Genomic DNA, 21292 nt, shown 5'->3' on the forward strand with positions numbered 1-21292 from the left:
ACATCCCATAGCATCAGAGTGACATTTCTAAAACTGAAATTTCATCTGGGTACCATCATGTTCCTGCTATATTTCCTTTCATTTGATCTTTCAAGCTAGGAACGTTGCATTCAGTTAAATCCAGTTTTCTCCCTTTCTTTTGCCTTTTGCATGCGTTTTATCAGTGATCAAATTCTTTAGATTCTACTTTCTAAAAATCTCTTGAATTCTACCCCTTCTATTTATTCTCATGCTTGTCACAGAGGTCAGGCTCCCATCAAGTCTTTCCTGGACTAAGGCTTAATGAAAAATGTGCTTTTAAGGGGAATACTAGATTTGCATGTTATTAGGGTAAGGGAAGGGTTGGTGAGAGAGAGTGTTCTGTTGATAGAAAGCTGAAAATTATGATGCAGTCATGACTTATACTTCCAGTGGGTGCTCTCTCTGTCACATTCGGGTAACTTAAAAATCTTTACCTGTGTCCTGGGCTTCTGGGGTGGAGGTCTCAGGTGAGGAGAACATCCTGAGGCCATGGTAAGTGAGGCCGAGTTTTCTCCCTCTCACTGGCTTTCCACATTGTCCCTCACTTCCACGTTGCGATAGAGGTGGGAAGTTCATGCAACCCCAGTTTTTAAACCCCTGTGCAATAATGTGGGTAGTAAGGATGGAAGATGGGGGATGTTTCTGCTCTGCATGTCTCCTTAAGCATCTCAATGCAATTATCCATGCTGGTTTTTACTTGGCCCTTCTGTAGACAACTTGCCTGATGAGCAGTACAAAGACTAGTAGCTCTATGGCATCGTTACTGGTCAAAGCCAAAAATATCGATTTGATTTGGGAAAGGTAGTTTAGGGGTGTCAAAATGTGATGTTTAAAATAGTGTGAAATCTAACAAAAATAATCGATCGCCCGAGTTGCCAGAGTTTCTCAAGTGTTCTCCCTATGTTCATTTTTTTTCTTTAAATAACATTCCACATGGCCACCAGAAAAATTTTTCCAAAATGGAGTTTGAATAATTTTTTAAAAATGGTCTTCCTTCACCTACAGTTTCCTTCCCCACGTTTTCAACCACGGTGACTTACATTTTTACTAATGATACTCAAATAATCCATTCTTTTAGGGCCTTCTTCCTTTCATTTTAAGGTTGGTCTTCACATGTCATGTCATCTGAAAAGAAAAGAAACAAACAACTCCACAAAAATAACACAGATTCTCAACTCTCCTTACATATCTGAGTCCAAAAGCAAAAGAATGTAGGGATTTAGTGAAGGTTTTCTATGTGTACCAGATGACAAACCTCCTAAAAATTCCTTTTTAGCATCTCTTCTCTGTAGTTTTGCCTTGTAAGGCAGCTATCACACATTTCTAAACTCCTTTTCTCTCCTGTATGGGCCACACTTTCAGGTCTCTCTGGGTCCAGTCGTTATTCTGTATTGAATGTTGTCCTTTTTCTCATTTTCATCCCCATCTATCATCCTGCTCAAGAAGACACAGGATGCTGCTCAAGCTCCACCTCCCTGAAAAGGAAGGGGGGAAGCATAACAAATATTTATAGTTCAATTTTCATTTTCTTTTGTCAAACTAAAATGAAGTAACGAAGTTTGTGAGTGATTTAATTTTATTTAAATGAGAATGGATTAAAAATTAGCACTAGATGTATTATTGTCACAGAATTACATTTTATGCGCCTCCTTGAGGAAGTAGAAAGTTTTGATGCTAGGGGGAAACATGGAATCCCCTCCACAGTCTATCCTATCCTTGATGGAGCCTGGGGAAAAACGATTACGTTGATTGTGGCAGAATGGCAGATTATTGTTAAATTTTGGAGTTGTGAATATTGAGTGGAACCAAGGAATTTTCTTTTTTGGAAACAAAAAAGTTTCTTTTTCCTAAAATTCTGAACAAATATCCTGGGCCAAATATCCTGGATTAGGTGCCCATTCCTGAATCAAATACTGCAGATGGGCAGGTGATGCTCTGATTGGTCAGGGGATTTCTAGCACAGAGGAAGTCATGGGTTAAGAGTGGGAAGGGATCATTTTTCAAGGCTGAGAGTGACTCATTTCAAGTTTATTTTTTTTCCCAAGAGGGTAAAATGGTGAACCAACAGGTGCCCATTGCACAGGCACGCAAGGTCCTGCCTATTCAGTCCAGCTTTCCTATCTAGCTCTATGACACATTGACTGTTATTCACTGTTTTAGCCAGGTCATGCCCTTTCACATCTCCCTGCCTTTTCACAAGCCCCTCCTATTACTGGAATGCTTTTCCTTCTCTTCTGTAATTGGTGAACTCCTGATCAAATAACATCTGTTTTATGAGATCCTTCCTTCCAGATGATGTTGGCTACTTTCCCCCTGTGATCTAGCAACACTTTGCACCTATGTATATGACAGCATTTCCTTCATTACATTGGGATTATTTGTCCCTTCATCTAGTTTATGGGTATTTTAAGGGCTTCTCCATGTCTATGCATTCCCACTGATAGGCACAGACCATGTGATTACATTTTTATTCCATAAATTTGTGGGGCTAGAATGGTGGGGACCTTTGGATTAGTCCTATAATCTGTTTCATCAAGGTTGTGTCTCTCAATGAGATTTCTGTCACACTGCTCCCAAGAGAATGCTTGGAAATCTGTGAGAGAATTTTGGGTTGTCACAGTGACTGGGGATTCGGTACCTCTGGCATTCATTGGGACTGGACCCTGCAGTGCTAAATGTTCTGCAATGCATGGGACAGTCTTACACAAGGAAGAATTGTTCTATCCAAATGCTAGTAGTTTCACCATTGAGAACTACTTACCTAGTCTACCTACTCTAAAGCATCAAAAAGAGGACAATAATTTGATCACAACAAAACGGTTTCTGGTTCTCATCAACCCTTTGCACATACTATGCATAGGAGAATGTCAGGCTCAGTTAGCAGAAGGCTTGAATGATAGGTTTTTCCTGTCCACTAAATCCATTTCTATCCTGATCTATTTCCCCCATATCCTCCATGTCCTAAGGTTGGAGTGCAAGATTATACAAGGTGGAAGTGCAGGGTAAAATTTTCTGCTCTCCCAGGCAAACCTCTCTTGACTAGGCTTTCTCTAAGAAGAGGCACATGGGAATTAAGTGCTATGTATTTCTTTCAGCAAATATGGTAAAATAATTTGATCTTAGTTTCATCCACTGCACAGAAGGTGGAGAGTGACTAATTTCAATGATCTTTTAAAAAAATCTATTTAGAGCAAGCCTTCTGGCTAAAGACATCAGTGTGGAAGATGGCACATAGTTTTAAATCCAGTTTTCTGTCATGAGGTGTCAGAAAAATTAAATGACTCTTTCGTGGTCTTTCAGGTCCTATTCTAGGAAGTATATCTTTTTGTTCATTGTTGACCCTGACATGGGATTGGTATCCAGGACTTAGGAAGTGTGTCAGAAGAAAAGTTGGGAGTGTACTTCTTCAAACAGGGTTCTTTGATTCTTTTCCTCAAAGATGATAATTTAGGGAAAAAAAAATTCCTGAAACACAAGTTCAGTAATTCATGTTACTGTCCTGTGTTATATGCAGCATGAAGTCTCGTTGAAAGAATTTACCAGAAGAGTCTGAGACTTGGTGTTTATCGTTATCACTTGATAATATTTTTTGGATGGCGCTGCATATAAAGGGTACTTTATAAAACCCAAATCTAGTCTATTTAACGTATGTTTTTTTTCTTTAGATACTCCCAGAAGTATAAAAGCATCCACTGCTACAGCTGAACAGTTTTTTCAGAAGCTGAGAAATAAACATGAATTTACTATTTTGGTGACTCTGAAACAGACCCACTTAAATTCCGGAGTTATTCTCTCCATTCACCACTTGGATCACAGGTAAGTGTGGCTGCTGTGTTTTCATTATACCTGGTTAAATGAACACATTAAAGAGAAACAAAAGCAACGTATGTTATGTACAAGATTGGCTTAAAGTAGCTAAAATAATTTTGCTGCATGATGCAAAATCACAGACGGAAGTAATTGAGATCTACCTAAAAGCAGAGGAGCTGCTGCACACAGAAGTCACCATTCTAAGAACAAATTCATTAATTACTAAGTCCCTTGGGAGATATTTTCCACAATGTTAAAGTTAAACATTCTTCTTAATTTGTAAATAGTTAGCCTCAGAAACACTATAGTCTTTTTCTTTAGGAAATGGCTTGGGTTTAGAGTTTAATAGTCTTATAATTTTAATCACTGATGGATAACTTCTTCTTCAACACAGTCTTAGATTGCAGCAGTGAAAGCTATATTGTTGCAAGTGTGTTGAATCAAAATGCTGTCTAGTATCTCCCAACTTCTCATATGTGTAGAAGCATGATTAGGAGAGCTGGTGGAAATAACGGGGAGGAGGAGAAACAAATGCATTCATGACAGTTGGGAGATATATATATATATATATATATATCTCACTAGTAAATAATTCCGGACAGCTTAAAACAATTCCCTCCTGAAAGAATAACCACAGTTCTTACAATAAAAGTTCCTTCATGTTTATATTTGAATATGTGCACCACCACTTAGCATCTATGGACCTTGGACAAATCACATAACCTCCCTGTAAAATGGGGATAATAATAGTATCTACTTTATAGGTTGTTGTGAAGATTAAAGAGTTTATATGTGTAAAGTTTTTTATATATATGAAGGTGTTAATGATCCTGTTCCGGTGTGGGCAGAAGTCGCTTGGTTTCTCTTATCAGAGATGAGGCCACCTGGGACTTTGCAAATCTTTACTAAATACCAAAGAGCAAACAGAAGCAAATATATCTGGAGAACAAAATATAGTAAGATGCCATAGAGAGCAAGGTTCCTAATCACACTCTATCTGGTTTACTCTGAGGGCTTGAAGGCATCACTTCGCTAGTTAGTGACCGAGCCAGGATCAAAGCCCATTTCTTCTGATTCTTGTTTTCACTCAAGAATCAGGTTATCTCCTAACCTTCTGTCACCCTGACAGACCTTGTGCTATGTTTCGTGTTGTTCTTTTTCCTATTATTGTTATTCAAGTTATCTTTCTTCCCCGGGTATCATTCTCACCCATCTCTTTAGTTTCATCATCGCCTCAACACTCATTTATTTATTCTCTGCTTTTTTTCACAAAAAAATTTAAAGTAGTTTATAGAGATATTCATGGGGCAAAAAGATAAAAATAAAGTGAAATGTGCCAATCAGCAAAAAAAAAAAAAAAGAGAGAAACGTAGTTGAATGATTAAGACAGTGCAACTATTCTTGGTTCTGAGATAAGAGACATGTTTTTCCTATGGCCTTTTATGGGAAAATAGTGAGTATCTTTAGAGAAACAAGTTCAGAGGCTTCATGTGGCTGTGGCATCATGCCACATACATTTTTTTTTTTTTTTTTTTAGCTTCTGTGAATATTTTAGAATTCTTTTTTCCTTTTTAATTTTTCAATTATAGTTGACATGCCACATGCACTCTGGAAAAAGCAAATCTACACTGATGCCAGTGACATGCATCTTGGTGTGAAGATCTTTGAAATAGTACTGACATGGAGGCTTTGGTAGTGTGGATAAAAGTCCTGTATGACCAATTTTGCCTGCTCAAAATGCCAATCGTGTCTGCTATATGAAACCTTGATAAGAGACCATGTCCTTCAAGAAATAGTCCGTGGAAATAGCTTTTCTCAATTTGGCTTTTGAGAATAATATTGAATTCAAGTTGGACTTCTCTGATAACTACTCAAATTATAACTATTCTCTGTTGACAGTTAAGTGTTGAGCATCAACAGCAATTGAGTTAGAGGGAATACTGACATTTTATAATAAAAAGTGACGAGCCAAAGAAGGACGTGCCTGAATGGAAGGTACCCACCTCTGCCTGTGGGTGGCCAAAGTAGGCAGTTCCCAAGAGCAGGGCCAAGCTTTTCTTCAGGAATTAGTGTGGGTTCTACTTTCATGCATTGTGGATGGATTCTATAGAATGTGAAAATTTTTATTATGCTACAGATTTCAAACATTACACATGATAATTATCGTAAATTTTACAAATTAGGAAAATCACAAATAAGGAAGTAAAAATCATCTGTAGTTTTATCCCCTGGGGATAGTTTCCACTAATATATTCAGATGTAAATGTCTAAAGTGTGTGTGTGTGTGCATATATATATATTATATATATATTATATATAATATTTTATTAAACAGTGAATCATACTGCACATAATATTTTATAACTTTTTAAAATTTAGTGAAATATTTTGAAGATTTCTCATGCCAATATTCATTTATAACCTTTTTTTTTTTAAAGACCAAAGAGTAGTCCATGACTGGATAAAAATGAAAACAGGAGTAATCCAGTTTTCACATTTGTCATTTAAAAATTTAAAGAAAATATCCAAAAAATGTCTAATTTTGATCAGTATAATTACCTGATGTATCCACCTAGATAAATGAGTTTGCAAATTATGTGCCTGGATAAATACATGGATTTATTGTGCTCCACAGGATGGTTAGCTATAAACCAGTTAAATGTTGAAAAACGCCTTTCACAATGAATATTAATCCGTTATCCTTTAACTGTGATTAGGGCAGTGATTAGGGGAGGGTCCAGCTCTCCATAATGTCTTTCCTAGCTCCTCCTTCTTTTTGGAGCTGGATGGGTTGATGTCATGGTGCTTCATCTGAGTTCATGTTCTTGTCTGCTTGGTAGGAAGCATAAGAACAAGAACTTGAGTTCTTCCTTTGTGATTCTGTCTGAGAGTTAGACCACAGATTGCCTGCTACAGATCAAACACTACCTAAACATCATTACTAGAGATGATATGCAATGGCTTCTCTCCTTATGTCAATCCCTGACTCCAATCTTATCTCCATTCAGGCTGATTACAGCCTGTTCTGGAGCTGAATCAACTAGGGAGAAGGTAGTAAGAAATAGACGGGGGTGGGGAGGAATGTCAGCCCCGGCACTGGCAGAGATGGCGAGAAGTGATATTCAGTAGGAGTATAAATGTGAGGCGCGTGGCCAGTCCGCTCATCATCTGTGTATCACCCCCTTCCTTTCTCTCTGCTTGTTCAAATCCTCATATTTCAGAAATCCGCACATATTCCACGAAGCCTTTACTGACCTTTCCAGCTTCCATGAATTTCTTCTCTATTAGCCTCCAGTGTCGTTTTGAAATTTGTGCCACTTCTTTTGGCATTCAAACTACATCTTATATTGTTATTTAATGTTTAACATATACATGTGTTGACTGTAGATGAGAAATTAAAATAATATTTACTGCTTTTGGTCACAATTCTAACAAATATTTACTGAGGATTTTTAAAATTTAAATTGTAATTTTAAAAAATTGGTAATACATTTCAGGGTTCAAAATTTAGACGGCACAACAAAGCATAGCATCTACCTTCATCTGGTTCCTTGGCCACTTAGTTTCTATCCCCAGGGAATACCACTATTATCATTAAAGACATTTGGAAAATAAGAAAAGCATAAAGAAGAAAATGCAGCTCAGCTGATCAGTGACATGCTGGAGCAGGCTCATACTGGTTTTCCAGAATTGAAACTTTGTGAGCCAGTTGACATTCCTGTGGTAGCTTGAACTAGGCCATGTGTGATTATTTACACCTTGGCAATCAGCAAATGCTACGAAGTCATTTTTTAAAAATGTGTTTTATTTGTTTGTTTGTTTGTTTGTTTTTATTAAAATGTATTGGGGTAAAATGGTTAGTAAAATTACATAGGTTTCAAGTGTGCTTTTATTGATGAATGTTTTTTCATGAGAATTTATTTTTTTCATATTTCTCTTGTCTTTCCTATATAAATGGATAAATGAATTATTTCTCTAGAGAACACAGAGTCAATTGTTCAACATTTACCAGCACCAGTGCCTGTGGTCCTGGTATCTAGAGATAACAGCATAACACTCTGGGATGTAGCTTTCTAATTCTTTTCTAGGTGTACTTGGGTGTTTGTGTAAAATTTTATATAGATGACAACAATTTTGGGTTAGATTTTAAGTATTTTTGCTGTCAAGGATTGTGCATGCCATTTTATTTACCATGCTGTCATACACAGTTAGATGCTAAATAAATATTTGGTGGATGAACACATGAGTGAAAAATCAAGAGAAAGATCATCCTGAGTGCACCAGGAATCGTAAATGACCTCACAAAGTTTTCACCAGGTTCTGGAGAATGTTCGAATTGCTATATTGATGCAGGGTGCCTAATCCATCCTGAAATGTCATTAGCTCTAGCATGAGGATTTCACTAACTGGCAGCCACTGCCTTGAAACAGCTATAAGTCAAGATCTTAGAGAATAACGACACTTGTAATGAGTTATAGAGCAGCATCTCAGCCACTGTGTTAAAGTTGGAAACCTAATCACACAACTTTGTTGGTTTGGACATATGAGACTAATGACACGCTCTGAATTCTAGGGTATCTGAAGTGAGCTAAGAGCAAGACAAAAAATAGGAGAGGCAGACATAACAGCATCTCAGAATTGTAAGAGGGCTTAAGTCAAACCTTGGTGCTGAAACACAGCTTCAAACAAAGTGACATAATTATGAAACTAGTGGGAACCTCATCAGCAGTGGAAGTCTCATTTGGCCTTCCAATCTGCTGGTGTCAAATGGTGTTTTTCAAGTAGGGGCTAATATTAAAAATTAGTCCATGAACTTCATGTGAGCACAATGTAAAAATCTTGTAGGCTCTTCAGCCATATCTATTTATATTTAGCCAACAATAGTATTGCCTAAAAACAGGAGATAATATATGGTGCTTTATGTGTGAAAGAATTAAGACATTCAGGCAGATCAAAGAGAGCATTATTATAGTTTTTCTGGTTATGGTGTTTTGGAAGGGAAAACATAAAGAATAAAGAAATAATTCTAAGATATTGATTCACTTCTCCATTTGTACAGGAAATATAGAAGAAGAGAAATATGAAAACAGTAAAGGCTCATTGAAAAACAAAGATACATTTATAAGTAAAAATGAATGAGAAAATTCCCCTAGATTCCAAAAGGACTCTGTTCTCTTCCATGTTTCACAAAACTGCAGTTTCTTCAGGATAAATAAAATCCTTTTGTTATCCCATGGTGTAGATTTGGTACAGTCACCTAGATTATTATGTTCTGTAGTTTATAGTACTTCTCCTTTATTTAAGATACTCTTGGGCTTTAGATATATAAATTAGTTTTCATGTGGTTATTATTAGGAATTTTCCTGATAGTCAAAGATTATTTATGCTTCTAACTTTAAATGCTTTGCAAATAACATACATGGAAATAATTTGTGGCAATAGCTTTGCAGTAAATACAAAACTGTCATATTTTACTATCATTTCCTATATTAATAAACTTGAGGTGAGATAAATGATATTTTTTCTACTCTCTTAGTATTAATTATTATACATGCTGGATGAGTAAGACTGTATTTGTATATGAGGTTGATAAAAATGTATCTTCATATTTGTGAGGGCTTGTCATGTATTAAGCCATTTCTCTTTGTTGACATCACTAAGTTAAAAATTAAACTTGCTAGCAGTATTTGCTTGGCTTAATGGTTCTGAACTAAAAGATGACTGTTTATTATGGGTAAAATTAACAGACTGACATAACTGCTACTACACTCTTTACTTTTTGGTTGCACTTAATAAATAACATTAAAGATAACTGGATTTATGAATTAAAATTTCAAACCCCAAGTTCTACATAATTAAAAAAATTCTAGTTGTATGTTTTTTTCTTAAAGTATGTTTGTATGTCATTATTTATGTCTAAAAAATTATACCTTTAGTGTATATTTTAATACCTCTCTTATTATTAAGAAAGTTACAATATATATTCTAATGTGGTTAGGCATGCGTATATCATTGCCAAGCGGACATGGTGAGTTGCTCATCAAAGAAACTGAATTAAAATTAAGACTGTGCAATTGTAATTTCTCATATTTCCTATATGTACCAAGTTTGTATATAGGTGAAGTGATGGAAAGAAGTACACATTTTAATATACAGAGGTTATTTCATGGGGCACAAACCTCCGTTTCATGCTAAAGAAGCAAGGCATTCTTTTCCTTCCCGTCAGCATTCCACTCTTTCTGCAGGGCCAAGGAATGAATTAATTGGCTGCTGCAGCAGCAACCACAGACTAACTAATCCATATTCACTCCCATCACTCATTTTGGATATTACAATGATGCAGATGACCAGGGGTATTTCTAGGCCTGCACACTATTTTGACCATGTCCAGTTTTCAGGCCCCAAATACCGCCAGGCCCTTTTGCCGCATCCATCTGGCAGCTCCTTTGCATCTACTTTCTTCATTCCAGATGACAGAGTACCTGTACCTTGGCTGTTGTATAGGTGATTGTTATCCAGGCTCAAGCTCCTGTGTTTTAGGAAATCAACCTGGTGTGCTCCTGCTCGGATGTTGTCACATTTTCCATTTCTGTGTTGCTGTGTTATTTCTTTTCATGTGATAGAAAAGGTTAATTGTTCATCAGAAATAATCGGCCCATTTAGCTACTAATGCTCAGTTTGCTAGTTATTTTTTTTCCTGGTCTTAGAAGTATTTTTAATGATTAAATTTTTTTTCTAAAAACTATTTCTTCACTTGGAAATGGAAAGTTTGAGAATGTTTTTTTTTTCTTTGATAAGCCCTTGTGACTTTATTACTTCCCCTTTTACCATATTTGAAGATGTTGATACTTCTACATTTTAGGAAATAGCTTTCTCTGATTGCCTTTAAGTCATAAGCTTATCATCACTAAATGATTTACTAACTAATCCCATGTTTCATACAAAAGCTGTACATGAATGAAAAATTTTTTCAGTCATTAGCCCAGAATTTTTTATTTTAAGAGAAAGCCCAAATCTGTCAAATGTACAATTTCCTTTGCAATATAAGTGCTTTTGGTAGGGATAGTTTGTTGTTTTTTTTCCCTTATAAATGAAGCTTTGTAATTAGATGGGACACTGTTAGAGATTTTACTTTTCTAAGAACTTCATTTTTTTCTTTAATAGGATATTTATTAATACATTCTGGATATTAGGGAGGAAAAGCAATTTTCTAAGCATATATACAGGTTTTCCTTAGCAGCTAGTATGATGTGCTTTCTAAAAACAGCCTTAACTTGTTTTGACTTTTTAAAAACTCTCAGGTTTCTAATTTTATAAAAACCTTTAAGAGAAGGTAATGTTTTGGCAAAGAAACTAATTAATTTTTTTATTATTTGTAACTAAAAATATAAAAATATATTATAAAAAATATAATATATTTGCAAATATGGTGACTGTAGAATTCATATGAAAATTCTTTTCAAAAAAGAAGGTATATTTTATGCCTTTGTCCGTATTCAGAAAACATTTAAGGTCCTTCAGACATTGTGCTAAGGTAAGCCCTGGGCATTCAGAATTGAAACACACAATCCCTGATGCAAGCAAGAAAACAATTACACTATAGTTGTGTCGAATATGCTCTGACTACGATTCTGGTCTTTCACCAAGCTTGTATTGTCATAAATCAGTCAGCCTATAAATAGACTTGATAAATCAGTCAGTCTATAAATATTGGTTGGGTACATACTATATGCCCACTCTTGGATGTGGGTACCTCTGCTGATGCATTGGACAGAGCAAAGGCTTGTAGCTAAAATGGGTTAAATTGGGTTTGAACTCTACCAGTTCTTTGTACGATAACTCTGGGAAAATCCTCTACTCTCTTTGAACCCCAATTTCTCAAAGAAGACTATTAATATCCAATTTTGGGGGTTGTTTTGAGGTTGATCGAAATTGTAAGGTTAAATTTTCTGTGTCTTCTCCCACCTTGTTGTGTTTTTTAAAGCAGCATGCCCAGTGTTTCTAATTTTATAGGTAATACATATTCACTGTACAATATTTGAAAGACATAGGAATATAACAAAACATAATCACTTTACCAAAATAACCACTGTTAACATGTTATTTCTTTCTATTCTTTTTAGATTGCATAAAAATGGAGATAATGAGATAATTCTAAATAGCTAAAACATATTAGATTGATTTTCCAATATCACTAAAATATATTTCTAAAATGTTCATTAGTTTCATGATATTTATCATATTGCTATTCTGTAATTTATTTTATTAACCGTTATTTTTTGACATTTAGATTATTTCCCCTTTTCAGAATTATAATTAATGCAACAAGCACTGTATCCAGCATGTAATATGTGCTTACTCTTGGATAGTTTCCTAAGACAAATTCCAAGAAATGCAATTTGTTGGGTAACTGGTTATAATAGTTTTTTGTCTGTATTTTTTAAACTTTTTTTTTTTTAAATGCACATTGCCCAGTCAGCCTCAGGAAAGCTTATAGCAATGTCAAGTTCCACAAACTAAGTATGAGAATGTGAGTTTTACTGTAAGCTTGCTGAAACTGAGCATTATGTAATAAAATACATTTTTTAAAAAAATTTTGAATTGGAAAATAATATGTTGCATTTCTTTTTTCTTTTAAATAATTTTTTCTTTTCTTTCTTTCTTTCTTTAAAATTTTATTGGGAATTTTGGGGAACAGTGTATTTCTCCAGGGTCCCTCAGCTCCAAATCATTGTCTTTCAATCTTCTTGTGGAGGGCACAGCTCAGCTCCAAGTCCAGTCGCCATTTTCAATTTTTAGTTGCAAAGGGCAAAGCCCACCATCCCATGTGGGAATTGAACTGGCAACCTTGTTGTTGAGAGCTTGAGCTTTAACCAACTGGGCCATCCAGCTGCCCCATATGTTGCATTTCTTTGATTGCTAGTGAGACTGAATTTTTAAAAATAACTTTGCTGTCCATATACATTCTTTATAGACATTTTTATTAGTATTATTTTATTAATGTTTTATAAGAATTCTTTATATAATTATAGCTAATAACCTCTTATGTGTTATAATTTTTAAACTTTGCATAATTATTTTTTTCTGTTTGCTGCTCATTAATTTTATGTTTGTTTTTTATATCCTTGAGCTAAAGTAATTTCATTTATCCTCATTTAGTCCTCACAACATTATCCCATTATTTCATTCAGTCCTCACAACAATCCTATTAGTTAGCAACTATTATTACCCCCATTTCACAGATGAGATAACTTAGGCACAGAGGTTAAATAACTAAGTTCTCATACTTAGTAGTGAGTGACAGAGCCAGGCTTTTTGCCCAACCATTGGCTCTAGAGTTCTGTTCTTAATCATTTGTATGTCTGTTATCTAACTATTTCAGTTAATTTCTTCCTTGAAAATTATTTGTTTAAAAATAGCTTTTCTTACCCTTAGATCAGGTAGTCATCATACACACACACACACACACACACACACACACACACATTTGATTTTCCTTTCATTTAACTCTTGAACTCATCAAACATTTGTTTTAGAGTAAGAAATGAGGCTCTACACATTTTTCTCAAACAGCTAATTAATTATCTCAGCATCATTCACTTAACTCTCTCCCCCTGTTCACTTATTTGAAAATCCTCCCTTTATCATAAATGGAATCTTATATGTATGTTAAAAATTATTTCTGGGCTCTCCTGTTTCATCAGTCAGTCTGTTGGTTTTTGTACCAGTAATACACTTACGTAGACTTACATTTTTTTTCTCATATTGTAAACAGCTTTTCAGTAAACACATTTAAAAAGTGCAAATGCAAGAAAGTCACTGCTCAAATAGAATATGTTGGTGTATTCACAGGTGATATTCAAAATATATAGTGATCTACATGACATGGGCACTAAACTATCAAAACAAGAAAGTGCCGAATTAGAATGGACCCTGACTATATAGTCAACTAGTATGGCTATTTCTGTTTGCACTGGGTGTATGTACTTCTACATTTTATGATATTGGATATAGATATAGGTATGCTTATCCAATTTGGTGTGTGTGTAATTTTTCACGTGACATATATACAGAGAGTGCCAAAAAATGTATACATATTTTAAGAAAGGAAAAAACTGTATTAAAATTGTAATACTCAGTATATACCAATAGCAAAAGATGAATACAAGTCATGTTTGACTTCTGCAATTACAAGAGGTGCTCAAAGTGGTTACCATCAGCCTCCAGACACTTTTGATTACAGCGAATTACTACTTGAGCAGCTTTGACCAAACTGTCCATTTGTATACATTTTTTTGGCACTCCAGGTATATATATTACAGGAAAGGTTTGAATACATTATAATCTTGTCAGTAGTTTAAAGTACCTATTTGCCCATTTTCTTCAACAGTGACTAAAAATTTTTGCCAATTCAATAGGAGAAAAGTAGCACTTTACTTGTGAAGTTGAATGCTTTCTCATATGCTAATTGTCCATGCATATGTATTTTTTTGGTAAATAGCATATTTAGATACATTGTCAATTTTTCTACATTTTCTTGTTGCTTTAAGTGAGCTCCATTTAATAATGCTATTAACTCCATATCATCTATATTTTTCATTTGCATTAAAGTTTTTATGTAGATTTTTGATATACTAATTTTTTTAATTGCTATGCAGTCAAAGCAATAATTTCTATCTCTAAAGGGTAAGATTATGTTAATGATGTAGTAAAGAAAGAATGTACTATTTTCTCCTCCCCAAAAGAAAGGAATAAACCAATCAGAAAATTCAAGAAAAGTAAGAAAATTTAAAATATCCTATATAAGAAGCACATGATCAAATATACCATATAAAACAAAATTGAACATGATATTGGGCATTTGTTGGGAAATAAGAAAAAAAATTCATCTGTCTTTGATGCTATTGAACATTCTTTTTTGCGTGTAGAATAGTTTGTGTCAATGTACTCATAATGAAGAAGTTAGCATAATATTTGGCTCTGCAATGAATACTACATCCACAGGTATTAATGTAAATACTTTTGATTAGTTTACTGTTGATCTTTAGATCATGAACCTGGAGAGAGATCTGCCCCACTATATTCAATGAATGATCTATTTTAATGCCTTTTTGTCCTGCCTAGTAAGAAAAAGAAATTGACATCTTGAACTTAGATCTAGGTACACTTACGAATATTTAGTGTAATATTCAACAGATGAAGCTGGTCCCAATGACATTTACCCAATAACTCATTCTTTTCTCTCAGATTTGTAATGCCAAATGTAATACCAAATGTACCAGTGCCATTACCACATACCAAATGTAATACCAAGTTTCCATCAACATTGCGGTCTGTTTCTGGGCCCTGTATTCTGTTCCACAGATCTGTTTGTGACTTCTGCAGCAATACCACACTACTCAGATTTCGGTAGCTTTATAAGACTTGCTATCTATAGTTCAGGTCTCTGTTCTTTATGTTCAGATTTTTTTTTTTTGTTATGTTTGAAACTTGGTTATTTGTTATAAACTTTAGAATCAATTTGGAAAGTTCTATGGAAAAAATCCGATTGGGATTTGTATTGGAATCACATCACATTTATAGGTTAATATATGTTGAATTAACATTTTTATGATATTCAGTTTTTTTTAAAAATTCAAGGTGATGACTTATTTCTCCGTTTTCTTTCATGTCTTTTTTTAAATCGTCTGTATAATTATCTCCATAAAGGGCATACACACATTTTGTTAGATTTATTCCTAGGAACCTTATAGGTTGTGCTGTTACTCAGGTGGGATCTTTATTTTTCTATTATATTTCTTAGTTTGTAAAGTACTTTTAAGCTATTATATTACCAGAAAAATGGGTTTTGTTTTGTATCAATGGTAACATTTTCCATAGTATTTAAATTGCTTTCTTGTTTATCTTTTGGAGAAAATTGGACTTTTTGGATGCAACTCATCATAATAAGAAGATTTTTAAAGTGCCATCAAAATTCATGTAGTTCTCTTTATTTAGTCTGCCATACATTGATATGTACTGACATTTCAGTGATCTTTTCCAGGATGAATGTTGAGGGATTATTGTAATATATTTTAATTCTTTGGTATCAAAACTCTTCTCTTTTTAGTCTTCTGATGTCAGTGTGAAATTTTCCAAATGCTCTTTAGGCCTTTGATCAGTCACTTAAAATCATTTTACAAAAGCCTTATTTAAAAAGTGTAGTGATCTTTCTGCAATTTACTATCAAATGACAGGAAGTAGAATTCAGCTTATTTGTCACTTGTCTTGTTGTTTCCTTTATTTATGATGAAGTATGTATCTTTTTAAAAAGTCCATGCAAAATATTATTTTGGTATCCTTATTGACAGTGGAGTTTATGTTACCTCAATTATTTAAGAAATCTTATTCCTCTTGCTATTGTATACACTTGAATTCCATTGCTCTTGGAGAGGAATCTTATATTTTTGTGGTTGAAACCATGTATTGATGTGTTTCACAACAGCTGGATAAAAATCATTCACATTTTGCCTCTTCTCTTCAGTGATTTTATCTAGTGAGTATTTTGAAAGAATGATATGATTGACATGCTATCATCTTTCCTTTGTACTATAAACTTTGGTTATTTAAAACTCTTTTAAGTTTTGCTAAAAAATGTTTGATTACTCTTTAGGATGCGGAATGCTCTACAGAATACATGAATTACTGAATATTTCATCTTAAATCAATTTAATTTAGCCAGTAAAGTGTCCTGAATAGCACCAAAAGGGAAGTAAGTTATATGTTAGTGAGCTAACAATGTGCTTTTACAAATGACTTATATTTAAAACTACACACTTGGAAGCATTGAGCATTATGTTTAAATAGTTTTTGCTAATATGACATCTAAAAAATGGCTGTCATTTCTAAAATTTACTGTTCTTTGAATATTAGTGAATTTGTACATTTTTCATATATTCGTTAGTAAGTTGTTGGTGTCTCTGATTTGATGGATGGTTCTACATATCCTTTCCCTACATATGGGAGTCTTGTCATTTTTCTTGCTTATTTGTAAGAATTCTTTATATATTAAGTATGTCAACTCACTGTCAGTCATATATGCAAGAGTTTTACCAGGTTAATGTTTGCTTTCAATTAAAAAAAAAATTGGAAATAGTTTCAAACCTACAGAAAATTATAAGAATAATACAAAGAACTTCCACGTTTCTTACCAGATTCCTAAATAGTAATATTATTAGCTCTTTTGCTCTGTCTCTTATTCCAATATGCCTTTTACTGACAATATGCTCCATCACCTTTAAATACTCTAGTGTATATTATGTCAAAACAAGGATACTCTCCTATACAGCCAACATATAACTTTACAATCAAGAAGTCAACATTTACACCACAATACCTTCCAATCTTCAGACCCCATTCAAATTGTGCCAACTATCTAAACAATGTCTCTTTTATCTTTCTTGGTCCAAAATTCTGGCCAAGACCACATGTTGCATTTGGTTGTCATCTCTCATAATCTCCTTTAGTCTGGAACAGTTCCAGTCTTTCCTCTCTGTGGTATCCTTCCTGGTCTTGGAAGGGTAGGCATTTCATTCTGTAGGTTCACACTTAACCTGTATTCATCTGACAATTCCTCATCACTCAGGCCATGCATTTTTGTTAGGAATACCTTAGAAATGATGACTCTTCTCTGTACACCACATCTGGAGGAACACTGTGTCAATCTATTTCACTGCTGGTGATGTTAACCTTAGTCACCAGGTCAAGTTGGTGATCTTCCAGGTTCTCGACTATTTTTATCCTTTGATTTGGATTGGTATTTTATGGGGAGATATTCCAATTTAATTCCAATATTTTGTTCCTCATCAGACCTTCACCCACTTTCCTTAATATTCATTGGCTGTGTCTACCTGTATTAGATACTATTGCTTTTTCAGGACATAAATAAAATGATGAAATTGAAAACTGAAACTCGTTATAATGCTCATATTTATTTTCTAGTATTATCAAAAATTTGAGGAATATATATCGATGAAAATATATTCCTAAAACGAGTAGCTCACACCTTTTTTTGCCTCTCATTTTAAGTGCATGTCAGCATTCACTATGTAAGGCATCTTTGAATTACCTACTGTATTTTTCTTTAATTGAAAACTATTCATTTATACTGAATGGAATTAAGAGAAAGTAACATCTTATTTCTGTAAAGGTGATTTGCCTAGCTTTTGTATTTTTCTCTTGATAGCTTTATATACAGTATTGCACTTACTGAACGAAAATACATTTTTAAAAACAAGATTAGAGTGTGTATAAGATATATTAGATGCACATCTGCTGAAGGTCTTTTACATTAAGCCTGCTATAACTTCCCTCTTTACGGTTTTTCAAAATTTCCATTTCTTCTACTTATTGGATTTTCATTTTTTTGCATTTTTAATAGGTCACAAATGCATGTTTTCTTCATTTAAAAAATCTGATTGTTTTTCATCAGCCAGTAACCGAAATAAACATATGACAAAATCTTTCCAACCTCCAACTTGTCAGAATTCAAGATCTATTGCAAGAGTTTTGTTCAATCACATTAAGAAAAATGGTGCTTATTTTTAAGCTCTCCATTTCTAAGTAGATTCAATAATGTAGAGTAATATGAACCAATAAATATGAAAACAGTATAAAAATGTCTGTGGTGTAAAATAAAAATTTGGCAGAAATATATGAGAAAGGAAGGCCTACATTTATTGTAGATCGTTATCCTGGGGATTGTTATTCAAGAAGGTGATAAACATGAGGAAATGGAAAGCTCTCAAGGATCTAGACTTTGTCTCTTTTTCCCAGTATCCTCTGTGCCTACTATAGGTCTTGATATATAGTTGGCTAATAGATATTTGCTGAATGACTGACTGAATGAGAAGTTTAGAGCACCTGCTGATATCAGGTCTTGTGGTAGCTGGCTGATTTCTTAGGTGCACTGAAATGTTTTCTCTGCATAATAAATATAAAACTTTATTAGTACCCTACCTTGGGTGAGGCAGTCCTCTAAACACCTTACATGGATTAATCTCATTAAATCTCATAACAATCTTGGAGGTAGGTATCATTATTATCCCTATTTTATAGATAAGGAAATGGAGACCTGAGAAGTTAAGTCTCATGTCCAAGGTTACAATAACTGACAGAATCAACATTTGAACCAGGTTGAGTGGCACCAGGGCCCATTCTCCCAACCACTTTCTTGACAACTTTCCTATTTGCTGTTTTATTGTGTATGCATGTACAAGTATATATGTATGAACTTTATTGAGGTATAATTGCCATATAATGTTATACTAGTTTCTGGTGTACAACATAATGACTTATGTACATTGTGATATGATTGTAATAGTTACATTCTTCATGGTGCATAGTCACAAATTTTTTCCCTTTATTTCTTGTGATAAGGACTTTTAAGATCTACTCCCTTAGCCACTTTCAAATATGCAACACAATATTATTAACTAGAGTACCATGCTGAACGTTACATCCTCAGGACTTAGTTATTTTATAGCTGGAAGTTTGTGCCTTTTGACCCCTTTCATTGATTTTGTCTCCCTCTAAACCCCTCCTCTGGCAACTTGTTCTATCTGTAAGTTTGGTGGTTTTGTTTGTTTGTTTGTTTTGTCTTAGATTCCATATATATAAGTTGGAGCATATTTTATTTGTCCTTCTCTGGCTGACTTATTTCACTTAGCATAATGCCCTCAAGGTCCATCCGTATTGTCAAAAATGGCAAGATTTCATTCTTTTTTATGGCTAAATAGTATTCCATTGTATAGCTATACTACATCTTCTTTATCCATTCATCCCTTAATAGACACTTAGGTTGTTTCCATATCTTGGCTGTTGTAAATAATGCTGCAATGAACATGGGGGTGCAGATATGTTTTTGAATTAGTGTGTTCATTTTCTTTGAATAAATTGCCAGAAGTGGAATTGCTGGATCATATGGTAGTTCTATATTTAATTTTTTGAGGAACCAGCATAGTGTTTTTCATAATGGCTACACCAGTTTACATTCCCACCAACAGTGCTATCTGTCTATTTCACCGCAGCTCAGTGGCCTTGCTACTTCCTTCAAAACCCAAGACCTCTTATGACAGGGTTAGCACTGTTGTTTTCCATTGCTTTTGAAGACAACAATCATATTTTTCCTCTATTAGGTATTTTCACTAGAAATTTTTACCCAAAAGTTTTCTTCCTTTACAATTTATTTTATTTCAGCAGCATCATCATGGCATATTGAAGTTGATGAGTATAAATAAAGTCATTATACATATAATCTGTCTAATTGGGAAAATATTTTGTCTTTTCATTTTTTTCTAGTTGCCTCTCCATAAAAAGATTGTGCTAATACTTAAAAATAGATTCCTACCTTTTTGCCATTTCCCTGAATTTGAGACCAGGTTGTTTCTATTTCCTCTAGTTAGGGGTGTTCAGTACCCATTTCAGTTGTGAACTCGAGGTAATAAGCTCACTAAGAACAAAATGTCACCTCAGTGGGTGACCCATGGATCCTGTTGCCTTCTTCTTTACCTCTTATTTATTCTGAACAATAGAGAAGACATGATGACCCATGAAGCATATCAGAGAACAGAGAACAGATGCTGCAGCATTGACAGCTTACTCTCCCCTGTGACTAATTCCTTTCTTTCAAATACAGCCTGCCTAGAACTTCTAGTTGTCTTACATGCATCAATGCTTTCCCTTTATTGTCTGCCCATAGTTTCAGAAGGTGTTACATATAAAGCTGCTGAAATTTCCTACACAGGCCAATTTTTATTGGCTTAAAGAATTACTATTGATTTTGAGGACCTTAGGATATAGCAAATTGTTAACTCAAAAGGAATGTTTGAAACCAGATAAAATACTGCATGAATCATAGGGCATCCAGGGTCTCTGGGAGCCACTTAGTGTCTCCAGATGAATGCATGCCTAAAGGTATCTTGAACCATATATTTTTTTTTTTAGGTGAAGGTGAAGATGAAACTTATCATTTTGAGAATATAATTTTCTTCCAAAATATATTGTTTGTGCTTTGAAATAGTGCAATTGCATGCAAATGTTAATACACTTATAAAGCCACCTAAGTATCTGGAAATTGAAGAGAACAGTGGTATAGTCTGGGAAAAACACACACACACACACACACACACACACACACACACACACACCCTAAATTCATCCCAAACTACAAAAATATTTAATTTATATATAGATTGAATTTTAAGAGACCATCAAGTTCTTTCTTTTAGGCAGAACTGACTTAAACCATCCTAACAGGTAGAATCGCATCCAGAAAAGATGGGTTTTATTTTTATTTTTCCACAAAAGAGCTATACTTGAGTAACCAAATAAAGGAATTTTTTTAATTCATAAATTAAAATTTTAAAGTAAAATTAAGTAATAGTATCTTATATACTTAATTATTAAGTAACTAACTTAATGG

At 34.2% G+C, this 21292-nt stretch overlaps 1 protein-coding gene across 3 annotated transcripts in view; it reads left to right on the forward strand.

Annotated features, from left to right (window-relative positions):
* NELL2 (neural EGFL like 2) overlaps nucleotides 1-21292 on the forward strand; it is a 316189-nt gene that overhangs the window by 42459 nt on the left and 252438 nt on the right. For all 3 annotated transcript variants that reach the window (XM_019748417.2, XM_074325809.1, XM_019748418.2), the window contains exon 4: nucleotides 3687-3837. In XM_019748417.2, the coding sequence (XP_019603976.2) occupies nucleotides 3687-3837 (151 nt within the window). The remainder of the gene's footprint in view (nucleotides 1-3686; nucleotides 3838-21292) is intronic.

This window comes from Rhinolophus sinicus, linkage group LG02 (assembly GCF_036562045.2).
Source record: "Rhinolophus sinicus isolate RSC01 linkage group LG02, ASM3656204v1, whole genome shotgun sequence".
In the NCBI taxonomy this organism is placed as follows: Eukaryota; Metazoa; Chordata; class Mammalia; order Chiroptera; family Rhinolophidae; genus Rhinolophus; species Rhinolophus sinicus.